The sequence below is a fragment of the Nuphar pumila genome, chromosome 6 (assembly GCF_984573655.1).
Source record: "Nuphar pumila chromosome 6, dmNupPumi1.hap1.1, whole genome shotgun sequence".
Lineage (NCBI taxonomy): Eukaryota > Viridiplantae > Streptophyta > Magnoliopsida > Nymphaeales > Nymphaeaceae > Nuphar > Nuphar pumila.
The window spans coordinates 29,817,370-29,834,489 of NC_143254.1; the positions used below are offsets into that span (position 1 = coordinate 29,817,370).

The 17,120-nt window shown below is 33.4% G+C and overlaps 1 protein-coding gene across 3 annotated transcripts; it reads left to right on the top strand.

Moving 5' to 3' along the window:
* Window positions 1-1,634: 1,634 nt before the first annotated feature.
* LOC149834523 (putative cyclin-B3-1) lies at window positions 1,635-16,803 on the top strand. 3 transcript variants are annotated; one of them, XM_090010167.1, is made up of 15 exons: window positions 1,635-1,677; window positions 1,757-1,814; window positions 1,922-1,979; window positions 2,065-2,155; window positions 2,363-2,404; window positions 2,535-2,567; window positions 2,670-2,721; window positions 14,471-14,773; window positions 14,880-14,969; window positions 15,352-15,603; window positions 15,700-15,759; window positions 15,866-15,964; window positions 16,049-16,227; window positions 16,305-16,455; window positions 16,530-16,803. In XM_090010167.1, the coding sequence occupies exons 1-14, from the start codon at window positions 1,637-1,639 to the stop codon at window positions 16,441-16,443; spliced, it is 1,497 nt and encodes a 498-aa protein (XP_089866293.1). In that variant the 5' UTR covers window positions 1,635-1,636; the 3' UTR covers window positions 16,444-16,455; window positions 16,530-16,803. The 3 variants fall into 3 exon arrangements, with proteins under 3 accessions (XP_089866293.1, XP_089866295.1, XP_089866294.1); XM_090010169.1 differs by having other exon boundaries at window positions 15,358-15,603; XM_090010168.1 differs by having other exon boundaries at window positions 2,068-2,155.
* Window positions 16,804-17,120: the final 317 nt, after the last annotated feature.

Genomic DNA, 17,120 nt, shown 5'->3' on the forward strand with positions numbered 1-17,120 from the left:
TCCTACTCTCTTGCATCCATTTCGATTCCCACTTGTTTCCTCCATGCTTACCCATCATTTTCCTCTCGCTTCTCCCTCGTCTCCCCTTAGATTCTCCTTCTTTTCCCCCTTTCTCTTATTTTTTTTTTTTGCTTTTCATGTTGTTATTTATTTTATTCACTCTCATTGTCGTGCCTTTCTCGTTTTCTTTTTCGCTTCTCACATGCTTCTACAGTCACTTCCGCTTCACGCTTCATACTGCTTTCTAACACTCGCTTTCATACTTCTCTCTTCATGTCTCATATTTTGTAACTATGCTCTAAATATTAACTTACCTTCCTGATTTGCAGCTCACTAATTTCATGCCTTCATTAATACAAATTATGGACCGCTTCCTTAAATCACATAGTTAACATAGCGAAAAGATCAGGTACAATATGATTGCAGAAATGTTTGTGCCTTACGCATCTGATCACCCTCCATCTTGAGGACAGCGTCTGTCAGTTGTGGGGCCCAAGGCCTGATGGAGGGTCATCAGGTGCTTAATGCACAAATCTTGTGCCATGTGATTGCACCCGAACTCGTTAACGTATAAGCTTGCTCCTTTCTCATCATGACATAAATGAGACCGGGACCAAAATCATATTTAGTTGAATTCGGTAGCCAAATTTGGATCCAATTAATAATTAGATTTGGGTTTGGTATTGAGTTTTACTTTGAAATCTGAACCACAATTTGACTAAAACCCCAATCCCAGTACACATCGGGTTTTAAGCTAGTCGGATTCTGATTCAGTTTTATCTGATTCCGTCCAACTCCAAATCTGATTAGATCAAAATCGATTAGGTTGGACTCGGTAATGGCCAGATTTGAGCCAAGTCCGATCCGTTTACACCCTCCATCAGGCCTGTTGACTGATCCAAGCTCGCACCAAAATGCAATGTTGGACATCTTCGTGATTATATCAACAGGTAGGGGCAATTGTTTTCCAATTCGAAAAATTCAAATCTGGCAGTTAAATAGCCGTTCCTTCACATTCCGCCGAGAGAGAGAGAGAGAGATGAACGTTGTGAAGGTAAGGGAAACACCTTTCTAGGGTTTTCTTCTTCTTGGGTTTGTAATCAAGATACTGATGGAGCTTGAATTTCTTCTGCTTTAGGTCAAAACCAGAATCGTCGACCCTCAAGCGAGGAGGACGACGAGGAGCAGTACGCTCTTTCCGTTTGTCGATCTAGGGTTTCGTATTCCTTTTTTTTTGGTTCGGTTTTCTTGTCTTAAAGTTTCTGATTAGGGTTGAAATTTCTTCGAAACAGAAGGGAATGCTGCTGCTCTGAAGATTTATCATGAGGAAGACGATGAGAAGAAGAGGGGGTTTCGGAGTTCTCTGGGCGTTGATCTGGGGTAAATTTTTGTAATACTTCATGTTTTATTTATATATATTTGTTTTTCCTTTTTCGAGTTTGATTGGAGTTTCAATTAGTGTTTATCTGAGATTCTTTTGCTAATCACGTTTTCAGGAAACCTGCAAATAAGCCACCAATCCCGACGCGGTAAACTAAATTATGTACTCCGTTTTAGCCACATTGTTTGGAGCCGGATTTTTTGTGGTTTTGGGATTTGATGATGTGTTGGGTGTTCTTTGTATTATAGTAAATCGATGGCGCTTCAACCTATTCGGAAGGGCTTATCTAGTTTTGGGTACACTCAATTACGAACTGGTTGCTTTCCATTGGTTAATGTAGATTTAGTTTGTAATTTGGGGTTTCATTGAATTCAGTGATCAAGAGAACAGAGTTGCAAAGGCCTCTAATTCTAATAAACCGAGCACGGCAAAGGTGAGCTTTATGAATTTCTTTTGTTTCTATGCTTATATTTAATTTTTGGAAATTTCAGATGAAGATTGAGGGATTTACCTCTTATTTTTCTTTTTTGCCTTTAAAAGAAACAAATCTGTTATGCGGACAGAACTGCAGGAAAAAGTGATGCTTCTTTTGAGAAAGGTTAGGTGAATTACATAACCCATTCTGCATATTCTGTAGTTTTAATTACGAAAACCTTAACAATGGATGGGTTCTGAACTTGTAGTAGGTAGGGTTGGAAGAAGAGCGTTATCTGATGTTAGCAATCTCGAGGGTTCTCAGCATAAGGGCAGGGAGAGCAAAGGTTCTGCGCCTAAGTAAGCTATAATGCAGACGCCGTCATTTCAAGAAACTGTTATTTATGGCTCCCCTGTCCTTTTTTTTTTCTCTTTGAATTCTTTATTCTTTGATTTTTCCTTTTTCCCTTTGTTGTGTTTGTTTGATAAATTGATGAAGCATGCTTCTTCGTTGTATGGATATCCCTCATTAATTTAACTTGGGATTGTGTTTTACATTTACTGTAGGATCGCTCAAACAGGAAAAGGGTGTGCTCTAACAGCAAGAAGGTATTCTCAAGACTATTCAGTATAACAAATATTACTTTGTTCTAAACAGACAGACATCACTTACCTTTCAGATTTACCATTTTTTTATCCTTTTTTCTTCTTACTAATTGACCCCTTGTTTTATGTTCAGAGTTGACAAAGGAAGTAGGCTTTCCCTGAGAAGGTAGTGCCTTATTTGACAATCTTCTGCTAGTTGGGAATTTTCTTTGGAACAATGAAAAATGCATATTTAGTATTATGACATTTCTTTTCTTATTGGTAACAGTTCATCCACTAAGAATGCCACTGGGACCAGGTTGACAAAGAGACCAAGCATGGTGTGTAAAGATATTCAATCCTTTTATGTTTATAATTTTCTTCATTTGGCTTAGACCTTACATCGATGACACCTATATCATCCACTTGAACAGCTCAAAGCATGCATGAGCTTAATGCGGGCTTAAAGAAATCAACTTCACGGAGGGTCAAAGTAGATGAGAAAACAGTCTATTCCAGTAATATGATCAATCAAATTACAATAATTTATGTTGTCACCATGTTTTTGATAAAAAATACCTGCTTTTATTGGGTTAGTGTGCGAAAGAAGTAATCAGAATATGAAGCATTTGACTAGCTTATTGCCCATCTGAATGTGAATGTAATCTATGTGGAATCAAATACTAGCAGAGTTGCTGCATGGTCGTTTAAAGATTAGTTTTGGGTGGGGTATTTGATCAACAACCTTTTCCAGGCTCAGTAAGCCCCTTCCAGATCTCCACTTACGAGGCTCGGTAAACGCCTTCCCAGATCTTCTTTGCTAAAGGGTCAGATCTAATTTAGATCTTCATGCACAGATTTGAGTAAGGTCAAAATCCATTTACATGTGGAATAAAAATCTATTATGGAAAAAAGCTGATCAGATCTAGATTTAGTTAATCCACATCCAAATCATTTTGTGCACAACTCTAAGATTGCTGTATCCATTTGAAATCAAACTGATTCTGTCCATAACTACATTGCCAGATATTTTATGCACGAAAACTTAGTTTATTAAGCATTAGGCATTTTCGTATGTGCATTTTTATACTCGTTATGAGAATTTTGTTGGGGATTGAGCATGAGAAGTATGACAAAAAATGCTGAAAAAGTGTAAGTTGCAGCGAGTTTGAGGTGAAGCAACACAAAGAAAAAATTATATACTTGCACACAATAAGAAGCAACCAATAATAAATAATATTATTGTCACAATGTGAATAAGTGCGATATAATATTATATCAGTTCAAATATCACACCTTTTATTATTTGATTTTGGAATTTAATGGAAGCATGGGAAGATGGCCTTAGATATCATTATTCTGGAGGTTTTGAATGCCTTACTGGTCTGTTATTGAAAGCAAGTTTTGTGGAATTGAAAATTCTTATTGTGATTTATGACATCTACATCCTCCCTCAAAAACGGAGAAAAAGAGAAGGGATTGTTTCTTAACTCATATCCTTAAGTTCTTTTTCCTTATGTTGAGATTGTGTTCATAAGACAAAGTTTAAAATGCATATACTATTCCACAATTAAACTGTAATGAGACAATGGGGAAGAATACAAAAAAAAATATAATAGGCACTAAGGCTAAGCACGGAGCAAAAAAGCCAATTACATTAAGCCACTAAAAATAGACTTCAGTAGAGCACACATATAAAATAAATTTTATTAATGAAATGCTTAAGAGAATCATACATGAAAGTGGGGAGAATGCCCCATATATATACACAAAAAGAGGAAGGAAAGGGGGCTCAACTAGCTGTTAGGCTAGTCCAATGGCTAGTTGAGCTAGCCGTTAGATTAGCCCAATGACTAGGACAAAAAACCCAAAAGTGCCCCTAGTGGGCATTAAATACTAAATAAAGATAAAAACAAAAGGAAAAATACAAATACAAATTAATCCTAAAAATACATTCTAAAAGTGTATATATATATGTATGTATGTATGTATGTATGTATGTATGTATTGTTAAAATATGTGTACTCATACACATATATGTATATATGTATATACATATATGTGTGCAATACCCGATAGGGGTATTTCTATCTTTTTGCATTTGCTATATAGTTGTTTTTAGAAAACAACTATTTATTTTTTAGAATTAGTTTATATTTTTTATTTTTTGTTTTTATTTCATGCAAGTGGGGGCCCCACATAGATTCGTTAGGGCCTCCAACGGTCACAAATGTGACCGTTGGGGGCTCCCAACGTCTCTATGGGGAGCCCCTTTTGGCCTCTCATTTTCCTCTCTTCTCTGTGCATAAATAGGGGCTTTCCCCTTTGTATTTACTACTTCTTTAAAAGGAGCTTTTGCTCCATTGTAATGGGTGTTACACCCTTCTTCTCTTCAATAATATTAACTTATGCCTTATAGGCATTTTAGCCCCTTTCGTGGGTTTATGTGTTAGCACATTATGTGCTTGTGTTTTCCCCTTTAGTGGGTATATCCGCACTTCATGTGCATGTGTATTGGTTCATTATTGAACCTAATGTATTCAAAGTTGTTTCCTTACTTGGTATCAGAGCAAGGTTGGAATCGAGTTGCTCTTTTGTTGCATCGGGAAGCGTGCTATTCAAGAAATTTTAAAGAAAAATGGTGAAGTCCTCATTTCTCTCTTTTGTTTCTTAAAATTATTCAGTATGCATTATATTTCTTTAAGTATTGTGCATTATGAAGAATTAGATATGTTTTGTATATGTGTTCTCTTTGTCATTATGAGTTTGCGTTCTTAACATTTCATTGAACTTTTTTTGTATATTATTCTTTTTCGTATGTCTTTTCTTGAAAGTTTTTTATTGATAAATTCTAGAACTAGTGAACTTGTTTTTCGAATAATTAAATATGTGATTGCTCAAAACATGGTCTAATGGGTCGATAAAAAATTGTGACCGTTGGAATTTTTGAATTTATACCTAATTTTGGTTGTAAGAGCACCGTTTATATGAAAAATAAGTCTTTTAAGAAAGTTATGTTAAAAGTAAAATGTTTGTGAGATATGTAGCATTGCTCACATACTCTCATCATAATTGTTGGTTCATATTAAAGGTATGTGTTTATCCACTAAAATGTCCTATATGAGGCTTTTCATAATATCGTGTGATTGACATATATTAACTATGAAAAATTCCTTATTAATTTTTTATTTTCCTACCTAATGAGTTCTTTTCATATGAGCAATATTTGATTAAGAAGGCATTTTAGAATACCGGTTGAATTAAGTTTTAAAAATGATCTCATAAAATATGGTTATTTTCTTTACAATTCTTCAATTCAATTTCAAGAATGTGTTTTATTATAAAATTTATGGTCTTTATTAATGTTTGTTGCATACTTATTACATTAGGAGTTGGTTATAATCTATTAAGTCATATGTTTTAATAATATTATGATTTTTTTTGTTATTTTAGATTTGTGCCATAACACAATCCTATTATTCTTTTTTGTTGGGATTTTCTCCACTTTAATGAAGTTTTTTCCTCTTCCTTTCGTATGTACCCTCTTTTGAGGATTTGTTTTTGTGTTGGATCTCTCTTTGAGAGGCCTTTTGATCCTTGTGAATCTTCTTATGAGTATATACGCTTTAAGAAGATTTCATGATTGTTATAAGCTTCTTTTTAAATGACAATATTGGTTTTTATGAGATTTTTTAAATATTACCATCTTTATGAATGCTTGAGAGTTCTCTTTCTTTTTTCAATAAGGGTTGTTTATATTGTCTTCTTTAGGGCTTGTGTTTGTTTTGTCCTTTAGTGGGCTTTTGAGATTGTTTTTTTTATCGTTGTAAGTGCTTCCGCAATGTCTTGTTATGTTGTCCTAAATTTGTTATTTGCTTATTGTCATTCGACATCTTGTATTGCGTAAAAATGCATCTATTATCATTTGATGTGCATATAATTGCACTTTATATCGATTATAGTTAAATGCTTGACTTGATTCTTGGATTATTCCAAATCGGTTCTTGCACATGTCGTTGTTTAATATTCTATGTTGTGTTTGTGGCATAAATAAGTCTTTTGATATAAATGACTTTTTTTCAAAAGATTTGATCATGATTAAGCATAATTCGTGTTTATGCAAAATTATTGTTGTGATTGATTATATTAGACCTTTGATTTGATTTTTTAAAATCGGCCCGCTTTGTAAAATCACGTATTTGGAAAATGATTTCCTTATGTATTCTTTGCCTTTTTGTGGCATTTATTTTTGTCCATCACATGTTATTTAATGCATCATTTGTTTGGCCTTATTATTGTTATATTAGAGATGTTTGTTAAGGTGAGTTATGTGCACCTTGTGTTATGTCATTTTGGGTTGTCAACTTATAGTTTGACCCTAAAATGAATTGTTGTGTGATCTCTAATTATGAGTGTGTCACTCATTTATTTTTGGCCATTGTTCCTATGGATGCTCTTAATTATGTGAACCTGTGATGGATATATGATGGTTGGAACCTTAAATGTTTTAAGGTATATTAAAATCAATGTTTTATTTGGTATATGTTTGTCATTACAAGTCTTATTGCCTAAAAAATCTTCTCCTTTTATAACTCTTATCTAAGTGTCATCATATGTAGACAAAAATTTTATTACACCATTGTGTGTTGGTAGCCCTTTGTTGGCTTTGTTCTCTTGGTCTAGTAGCTGAACACACTTGTCTTGAGTGTTATTATATGTAGACAAGGCACGTTGATTCACACCATAGTGTGTGATTTTAGTCCATGTTGAGATTTGTGTCCTTGTTCTAGTCGCTGAGATGTATGCCCATGGTTGACTTCTTTCACTCATTTCAAGTGCCATTTTATGTAGACAAGAGATGTATTGTGTTTTAGCCCATGGTTGGCTTGATACTGTTGTTCTAGTAGCTGAACATACTTGATCTTGAGTGTATTTTTACGTAGACAAGAGATGCTTTTGGTCCATATTGACGTGTATTCTCTTGTTCTTGTCGTTGATACGCTCATTTCAAGTATTATTACATGTAGACAAGAGATGTTTATACATACCTTTGTGTGTGTCATTTGACCTTTAATGACATTATGATTATGTTCTTGTTCTAGTAGCTTATATACTTGATTTGTGGGTTTTGGAGGACTAATGAGGTAGTTGCTTGTAGTGGATGAACTATTATTGAAATTTGTGAAATTCCATTCATATTTTGTCTTTTAAAGATACAAGTGAATAATATCATTAATATGCATATTTTAAAAGCAAATTGATTTTTTGGCACTTAATCTACATACTAAGTGCTTATGGTTTTGACCACCTTTGGATTTGATATGCAAAATGAGTTTTTGGAATTGCAATCATTTGAGTGAGATGTTCCTAAATATGTAAGGTTCTCTACTCAAATAACATTCATTCTTGAATCTTGGGTGGATGTTTTAATATACTTAGTCAAATCATGTTTCTTATATATGACATTTGTTTGACATAGATCCTCTCTCTAAAGATGTGAAAAACTCTATTGTTGATCTATGCGTGTTAAATATGCTTTTATAAAGACCCTCTTATTGAAGTTCATATTCGTCATGCCTTTAGACATTTGTATCCGTGTTCTTTTGTGCCCACACTTCTTCCTTTCAAGTATTGATAAATTCCTTTAAGTACTTATTGGGCCTTTGTGCAAAACGATTTGTGGAAGTTGGTGCACTTCATATGCATTGTCTCTTTGAAGACATTATACATTGTTTTTCTTGAAGACCTTTTCACATAGGAAATGATTAAGTAGATTAATTATCCTAGTATGATCTTCCATTTAGATATCCTTCGTTTGGATTTTGTTTTAAATGTCTCTTAATAGACATATTTCATATTAGTAAATCATGATTTACCGTCATCCTTAAGGAATGCTGTCTCTTAACTTGAACAAAATACGCAAAAAGCGTAAAAATAATAAACATGCAACAATGCATGTATTTTATAAAAGGAGCAAATGCTTGAGACTCTCAAGCTTATTTTACAAGGGGGAACACCCTTATTTATACAAGAGCAAAGGGGTGCAAAAGGGGGCTCCCCAAAGGAGTCGTTGGGGAGCCCCCAACGGTCACAATTGTGACCGTTGGGGGCCCCCCAACGACTCTATTGGGGGGACCCCCAATGCACCTTTTTGTAAAGCAAAAAGGAAAAAAATAAAAAAATAAAGAATTACAAAAACATAAAAGAAGAAATACAACATATTCCAAATGGAATATGCGTAAAATGTAAAAAGACAAGAATACCCTTTTTGGGTAAAAGAGAAAAAGGGAAAATATATATAAATATATATACTTATATATAGAGATACGTATACATATAATATATGTATACATATCTCTATGTATATAAGTATATATATTTATACTTACAATAATGTTTTTGAGTATACATTTTAACAATAAGTATGCAACAAACATTAATGAAGACCATAAATTTTATAATAAAACACATTCTTGAAATTGAATTGAAGAATGTAAAGAAAATAACCATATTTCATGAGATCATTTTTAAAACTTAATTCAAGCGGTATTATAAAATGCCTTCTTAATCAAATATTGCTCATATGAAAAAAACTCATTAGGTAGGAAAATAAAAAATTAATAAGGAATTTTTCATAGTTAATATATGTCAATCACACGATATTATGAAAAGCCTCATATAAGACATTTTAGTGGATAAACACATACCTTTAATATGAACCAACAATTATGATGAGAGTATGTGAGCAATGCTACATATCTCACAAACATTTTACTTTTAACATAACTTTCTTAAAAGACTTATTTTTCATATAAACGGTATTCTTACAACCAAAATTAGGTATAAATTCAAAAATTCTAATGGTCACAATTTTTTATCGACCCATTAGACCATGTTTTGAGCGATCACATATTTAATTATTCGAAAAACAAGTTCACTAGTTCTAGAATTTATCAATAAAAAACTTTCAAGAAAAGACATACGAAAAAGAATAATATACAAAAAAAGTTCAATGAAATGTTAAGAACGCAAACTCATAATGACAAAGAGAACACATATACAAAACATATCTAATTCTTCATAATGCACAATACTTAAAGAAATATAATGCATACCGAATAATTTTAAGAAACAAAAGAGAGAAATGAGGACTTCACCATTTTTCTTTAAAATTTCTTGAATAGCACGCTTCCCGATGCAACAAAAGAGCAACTCGATTCCAACCTTGCTTTGATACCATGTAAGGAAACAACTTTGAATACATTAGGTTCAATAATGAACCAATACACATGCACATGAAGTGCGGATATACCCACTAAAGGGGAAAACACAAGCACATAATGTGCTAACACATAAACCCACGAAAGGGGCTAAAATGCCTATAAGGCATAAGTTAATATTATTGAAGAGAAGAAGGGTGTAACACCCATTACAATGGAGCAAAAGCTCCTTTTAAAGAAGTAGTAAATACAAAGGGGAAAGCCCCTATTTATGCACAAAGAAGAGAAGAAAATGAGAGGCCAAAAGGGGCTCCCCATAGAGACGTTGGGAGCCCCCAACGGTCACATTTGTGACCGTTGGAGGCCCTAACGAATCTATGTGGGGCCCCCCACTTGCATGAAATAAAAACAAAAAATAAAAAATATAAACTAATTCTAAAAACAAATAAATAGTTTATTTTCTAAAAACAACTATTTAGCTAATATAAAATGACAGAAATACCCCTATTGGGTATTGCACACACACACATATATATATAAATATACATACAGACATATATATTCACCCCACTCGTATATATATATATATATATATATATATATATATATATATATATATATATATATATATATATATATATATATATATATATATATATATATGGGTATTGGGTAAATATTTGGTATTAATGAAGGTATGGAACTATTGAGTAGAAAAATCTCCTTTATTTCATATTTTAAAATTTTATTTTTTGTAGATCATACCTTATGGATGCAATCTAGAATGTTTGTTTAGTCGGAAACGAATTTTGAATCATGTGATTATGACATGTAAGAAAGCTTTTGAAGGGTTTCAAAAATCAATGGCCCACAATGTACCAAAATTTCACAATTCAAAAAATCATATTTTTTACACTGAAAAAACATGATCCAAGGCCAGATCCTTAGTAAACAAACCATGATGAATGCATTTATGTTGTTTGATTGGATCAATACATCTTGCATCTATGATTTCTAGCTCAATAGCTTCTTACCTTCGTTAGTACCAAATATAAACTCATATATATATATATATAATGCGTCTGCAATTATTGAATTATAAGTTTTTTTTAGTTTTAAGTTTTTCACTAAAATTTGGACTTGGTCAAAGTTGACCAAGTTCAAAATTGGATGAAAATGGTCAGGTGTGGGTTTACCTCAAGACGTTTGTTGACCTGCACCCAGTTGCGTCACATCCTGTTGTTACTGGTGTTTCAAGGGTGCAGAAACACCATTGTTGCATTGGTTAGTTCGTTTCTTAAGATTCATAGTCCAAAAATGCTTTTTTAAGATATAGTATTGAGTAGGATAATCATTCAAAAGTCTAAGAGGTTCTTCTAATCACCATAAAATTTTACAGTGAATGCAAAACAAAAGCATATAATACGTAAAACATGTGTAATAGAAGAATGCAACTTAATTTGAACTGTCATTCAACATATTTTGAAAATGATGTGGATAGAATTAAAAGAAGTGGCCAAATTTTCATGTATTCTTTTAATTTTAAAGAGTTTCAATTCATACCAAAATAAGAATTCTTATTTATATCCATCTTCTTAATGTATCTAATGAATTAATGAACTAATGCATCCCAATATGGTTCATATTTGTGGAGCAAAATTGTTGAAGAGGAGAATGCCATAATTTGGATGACTTGAATATGTGTAGTAGTTATTGCAACAATCCTTGGAAGATATCAACTTTGTGATTGAGCCAACCTATTGCCAAGAAGACTCATTTTCTTAGACCTTAAGGCCATCAATGTGAAGGATGTTCTTTTCTAAGCAAGTAGCAGAAAGTTTTCTAGGGCTAAAGGCAAATGTGATGTAGTCTATAAGTTTGCTGTCTAGATGAAGTTGGCTGGAAATCCTTTAAAACATGTTGATACTTGTCTATAGATATGTACAAAATTTCACCAAAAATTGAAAAAGAAATAAAAATTAGAATATAGTAAAAATCGTTTGCTTGGTCTGCTCCACTTTTTGAAAAATGTTGTTGAAAGGCTCACCTCTGATTTGAAAAGTTGACGGGATCCTGCAAATACAAGCTGAGAACTTGGGATGTTCCTTCCCCATTAACAAGGGGTAATTTTGGGAAGACTTTCGACTGTAATTTGATTTTGGTCTCCCATTGAACTGTTGAAATCTGAAAAGAGAACTTTGATGGTGTGAGACACACCATTGTTGCTTAAAGAAAGAGGAAACACAAAATAGTGCACAAAAATAGAATATTAACAAGGAAAGCATAAGAACCTAGAAGATTTAAAACAAATACAATAAGACTAAGGAAAATGAGACAATAACTTAAAACCAAAATGACAATGTAAGAACTTGGAGAATCCAAATCACAAAAGAAATAACTTGGAAAATTTGGTGTAAGAAAACAAGAACTTGGCAACCCAAATTAACAAGTTTAAGAGGATGCAAAGACTTGGTGAATCGAGAGTAGAAAAAGGTTTAAAACCTAGGGACTTGAAAAATCTAAAAGCACCAAAATCCTAGATAACCGCAAAAATGTATCTATATGTGCCACAAGAGATCAACTCTTGCATGACATAAGGTGTTCATCCTTTTTTTTTCCCCAAAATATGCTTTTATTATAGAAGGATCAAATGAAATTGCAATCTGCAGAATCATTTCTCCTATTTTATTCCTATCTCAAAATCCTTATTCTCCATGGACTCTTTCAAATTTACTTTTTAGCTTTCCTACATATTTATCTAAATCTCCACCTATGAATATGCTTTCATTATATGAATTGTTGAAACCATAGTCACAAATATTGGTATCGGCTATATCTCGTGAGGCTATTTCTTGCGATATTATAGATTTGGTGATATATCTCGGGAAAATGTTGGGGCTTAAAAAATATAAAAAATAACAAAAATAAGTAAGAAAATATCATGTTTAGAAAAAAAAATACATAAATAATAAAGGAAATGAATAAAGAAAGAAGAAAAACATTTTTAAAATGTAAAAAATAAATAAAACAGTAAAACTAATTGATAATATTGTGATAATATAACAAGGATATCATGATATTCTCGTGATAATATCACACAATATTATCAAATTGGTGATATTTTCAAAATATCGTGATATTTTACCTATACTATTGTTTGCTGAATTTACAGCGATAATATCGCGATATTTTCAAAATATCGCTGATATCTGTTACTATGGTTGAAACGCCTTTTCTATCAAGTGCCAGATTTTTTATCACTATTTAATTTAATCCTACTTGAGTTTGTGTAGCACAAAGTGTTCCTAGGTCAGCTTAGTGGCTAAAAGACACAAGGGGTGAAGGCTATGGTCCTAAGAAGATTTAACCGAGAATAATTTTATATTCTGTTGGTTCACCATGCTAAAAGTCAGGGACCTATCCTGAATTATTTTTATAATGACAGGAATGCCTTACCCTATTTTCTATGAAAGCCTGTCATTTTCATCTTTAAGTTTTGAAACTACAAGCGTCCATTGTCTTACCATGTGCAGCCATGTTCAACCAATAGAAGTATGGTTTGCCTCTTTTCTGACACTTGGCCATTATCTTCCAACTACCCACGATTAGCCATGGCAATATATTAGGGTATCATGAATTTTCCTGCCATTGAGATTGCTGAATAGTGGAACAATTTTCTGCTTAATCTTCATAAAGTTTCATCCACTAAATTTAACAATAATACATAGCGATTCACTTGACTGATACTAGACTCCACATCAAGAATGTGAGGATTCTATTAAAGCATCCTACAAGGAGAAGCAGAAAGAGAACTGCCAACATTTCATTTTCAAATATTGAAATGACTTTTTATCTAACAAAGGCAAACATTAAGTGGTAGAAGGATAGGTGTTTCATAATGTCTAAATTGTCTTCTCATTGCTTAAACAATAAAATTTTCCTACTATTGTCTTCATGGGTACAAGTATCCTCAAATTGAACCAAGGAGTTAGGGACCCTCAAAACACTCTCAAGAATCTTGAACAGTTTTTTTTCCTTAAAGATTTGCATCAACTAGAAGAGAATGCATTTTGGCTGGTTTATGAAAATTGTGGACTCCCGTGCTATGTTTGTGTTCATGTTTTGTCATGAGGGATATACATCCTAAAGAATATGTGTGAATGATATTTTACTGTTTTAATCATTCTAGAAAAGGTCTCAAAAACATGTCAATATTTTATTAGTTTAATCATTGTCTTCATGAACATGGAAATATGCATGAAATATTGTTTAGTTGTGTAAACGTCCGATCACATTTTTTACATGCTAGTTTTTTTAGCTTTGATATTTTCTAGTCATCTTATAAGAACCTCTGGTGCAAACAATGTTCAATTTTATTTATATCAGCAAGATGATCTACATTATTATTGTCATAGCCATTATAAAATTGTAGTTACTAAGAATGTTATTATCAGAGCCTTGTGATTTTTTTCTCCTTGTTAATCATAGCATTTGATAAGCTATTTTGAGGTTGTTAGTGCTAATTTGAACTTGACTGCCAGTAAATTTGATGTGGTTCTTGATGAATTATAAACTGAAAGATTAACCTCTTAAACCAATTAATTTTAACAGCAGGACTAATTGATAAATGAGGGAAATGTCCTCACAAGATTGGACTGACACTTTAAATATTGAAAACTTTTGGTACAGTATTTTAGCTTTTTTTTGGGTAAAACAATGGAATTCAGGAATTATGTACATATCGGCCTTTCATGCTAATCCATACGTTGCATTTTCAACCAAAAGTTACTCTTCAGCTTGTATGATGTGCAAGTTTGTTTTATTCTTTTTGAGGCTTGCTTGCCAAACTACATGGCCATTGTTCGTACAGACAATTAGGACATTGACACAAACCAAGTTAAAGGCTTCTGCAACAAGCAAATCAAAACTTCCAATAACTCAGGGGAAGCTACCAATATCTGCTGGCATAAGGTCATCGTTAAATAAGGAGGGCAAAAACATATCGAGACCTCTCATTGGGAAAGGTGATTTGGATACTTCGCGTAAGAGTAGCTTGGAAAAGTCTCAGCCTGAAGGCAGTACCAGTTCAGTGAAAGCCATTACAACAGTTGTTGCCAGACCAAAGGGGAAAAGGCGAAAATCTTTCACTTCTATGTTGATGGCTAAATCTGAGGTGTTTTTTGGCTTCATTGTCTTGGTTACTCATTCACATTCTTAAATGTCTATAGACAATATTTTGACTGGGTTTTTCTCAAATTGATTGCCTATATTACCAACAGGGTGAGGTTCCAAATATAGATGATAATGGCAATGAACTTGAAGTAGCTGAATATGTGGATGACATCTATCAGTTCTATTGGACTATGGAGGTAATGCTTAGCTCTGCTATGAATCATCTATGCAGAAATGGCTTCTTACTCTCTCTTCTTGAAAGATTTGGGTATTTGTCTATGTTTCATGATGGGGACTCTCTCTCTCTCTCACACACACACATGCACATACACATGTACACATATCTGCAAGTGCATCTGTGCGCAAGCCTATTGTTTAACTTACCACAATGTCAAGCATCCTATTCTAGTGTGATGTACTGGTAAGAAGTTTTCCTATAGATGCATCCATCAGATACTGTCTCAAGATTTTTTTAATTCTTTTTTCATAGTTTTTTTTTTTCTTTTTGCTACACTTTTATGTTTTAGTATGTTGTTTAAATGATCTGGTATTTTTTCACTGCTGGAATTTCTGTGGCAGGCACAGACTTCATCTTGCGCAAATTACTTGAATATTCAGACAGATATCACTCCTAGAATGCGAGCAATACTGATCAATTGGTTGATTGAGGTCCACATGAAATTTGAGTTGATGCCCGAGAGTCTCTTTCTCATGGTGGAGCTGCTTGACAGATTTTTGTCTGTGAATGTCATTAAGAAAAAAGACATGCAGTTGGTTGGGCTTACTGCACTACTGATAGCTTCCAAATATGAAGACTTTTGGCACCCTAAGGTTATACACAGTACAAACTACAAACCAAAATTTTCTAAAGCCCACATTTTTTTTTCTTTTGTTCTGATGTTTCTTTTTTGGTTGGATATTAAACAGGTTGGTGACTTGATTAGCATATCAGCAGATTCATATACAAGAGATCAAATGCTTTCAATGGTATTATAAAAACTATGCATCTTTTTTTTTCTCTGTTTTTTCTCATAGTGCAATGCTCCTTTGCTAACAATCAAATCCTCAAGAAATAGCATGGTTCTTATTCCAGGAGAGGCTCATTCTCAACAAATTGAGATTTCGATTAAATGCACCTACTCCATATGTTTTTATGAGAAGGTTTCTTAAGGCTGCTCAAGCGGATGCTAAGGTATAAGAACATTTTGATTGATATATGATAAATGCTGCTTGATGGGTTTTGCTTATATCGGAGTTTGCCAAATTGCTGTGCCAGCTTGAGCATCTATCCTTCTATTTGATCGAGTTATGTCAAATTAAATATGAAGCGGTGAAATTCAAAGCATCATTACTATGTGCTGCTGCAATCTATATAGCAAGATGTACACTGCATAGGTCTCCAACTTGGACAATATTATTGCAGCAGCATGCACACTATGAAGAAGCAGATTTGAGGTACTAAGGAGTGTTATTAGCTTATTACTTATTTTTGTTTAGTCTTCGACCGTGCTGACAGTTTATGTGTTTTTTAGGCCTTGTGCACAGATGATCTTAGGATTCCAAAGAGCTGCAAGTGTGGGAGAACTTACTGTGAGCTATGAGAAGTACTTGGCCCCTGAATACAGTTCTGCAGCAAGCATAAGACCCATTGATAATCTTCCCAGTATATGATTCAGAGATGGAGTGCGTGGAGTTCACTTTTCAATATTGTATATGTAGTTACATCCACAGGCTTATGGCTCTTTTTTGAATGCCAGGTTTGCTAGCCTTAGCTACAGATTCAAATATTGAAATAGTTGGATTGGGTGGATTATAGCAAGTAGTGGGCTGGAGATGGGTTTGTTACTATAATTATAATGTGGCAATCTACGCTAGATTTGTGAAAGTGGGTTATTTTCATATGACAGCAGGATTCATTCTACATCTTATGAAATTTTTGTGAAGTTTTACTGGTCAATTAAGGTTGTATTGTAATTGCTTGTTTAGTGACTGCCATTTTTTCGTCAATTTAGTTATGCTTCACTCATGCAAGCAAGGGATTCTATTTTCACAAATTTGATCAGTTTGTTGTCCCTCATCAAAAGGATTGCCATTTTGATGACTATGTTGGCAACATCATGTCATGCAAACAATAGCAGTTTGATAGAATATTGTTGCTATGAGGAGTATTGATCTCCATAATAGAAAACATGAACCCATCTGTGTGGATGGTTTAGGTTTGAGAAACATTGGTCATAGCAAGTAGCATCTAAGCCCCTTGGTTGCAATTATGGCTATTGAGACAGAATCCTACCATGCCATTTATGTGGATGGGAACAACATTACAAAGCCATGTGCGCTTCATCCAT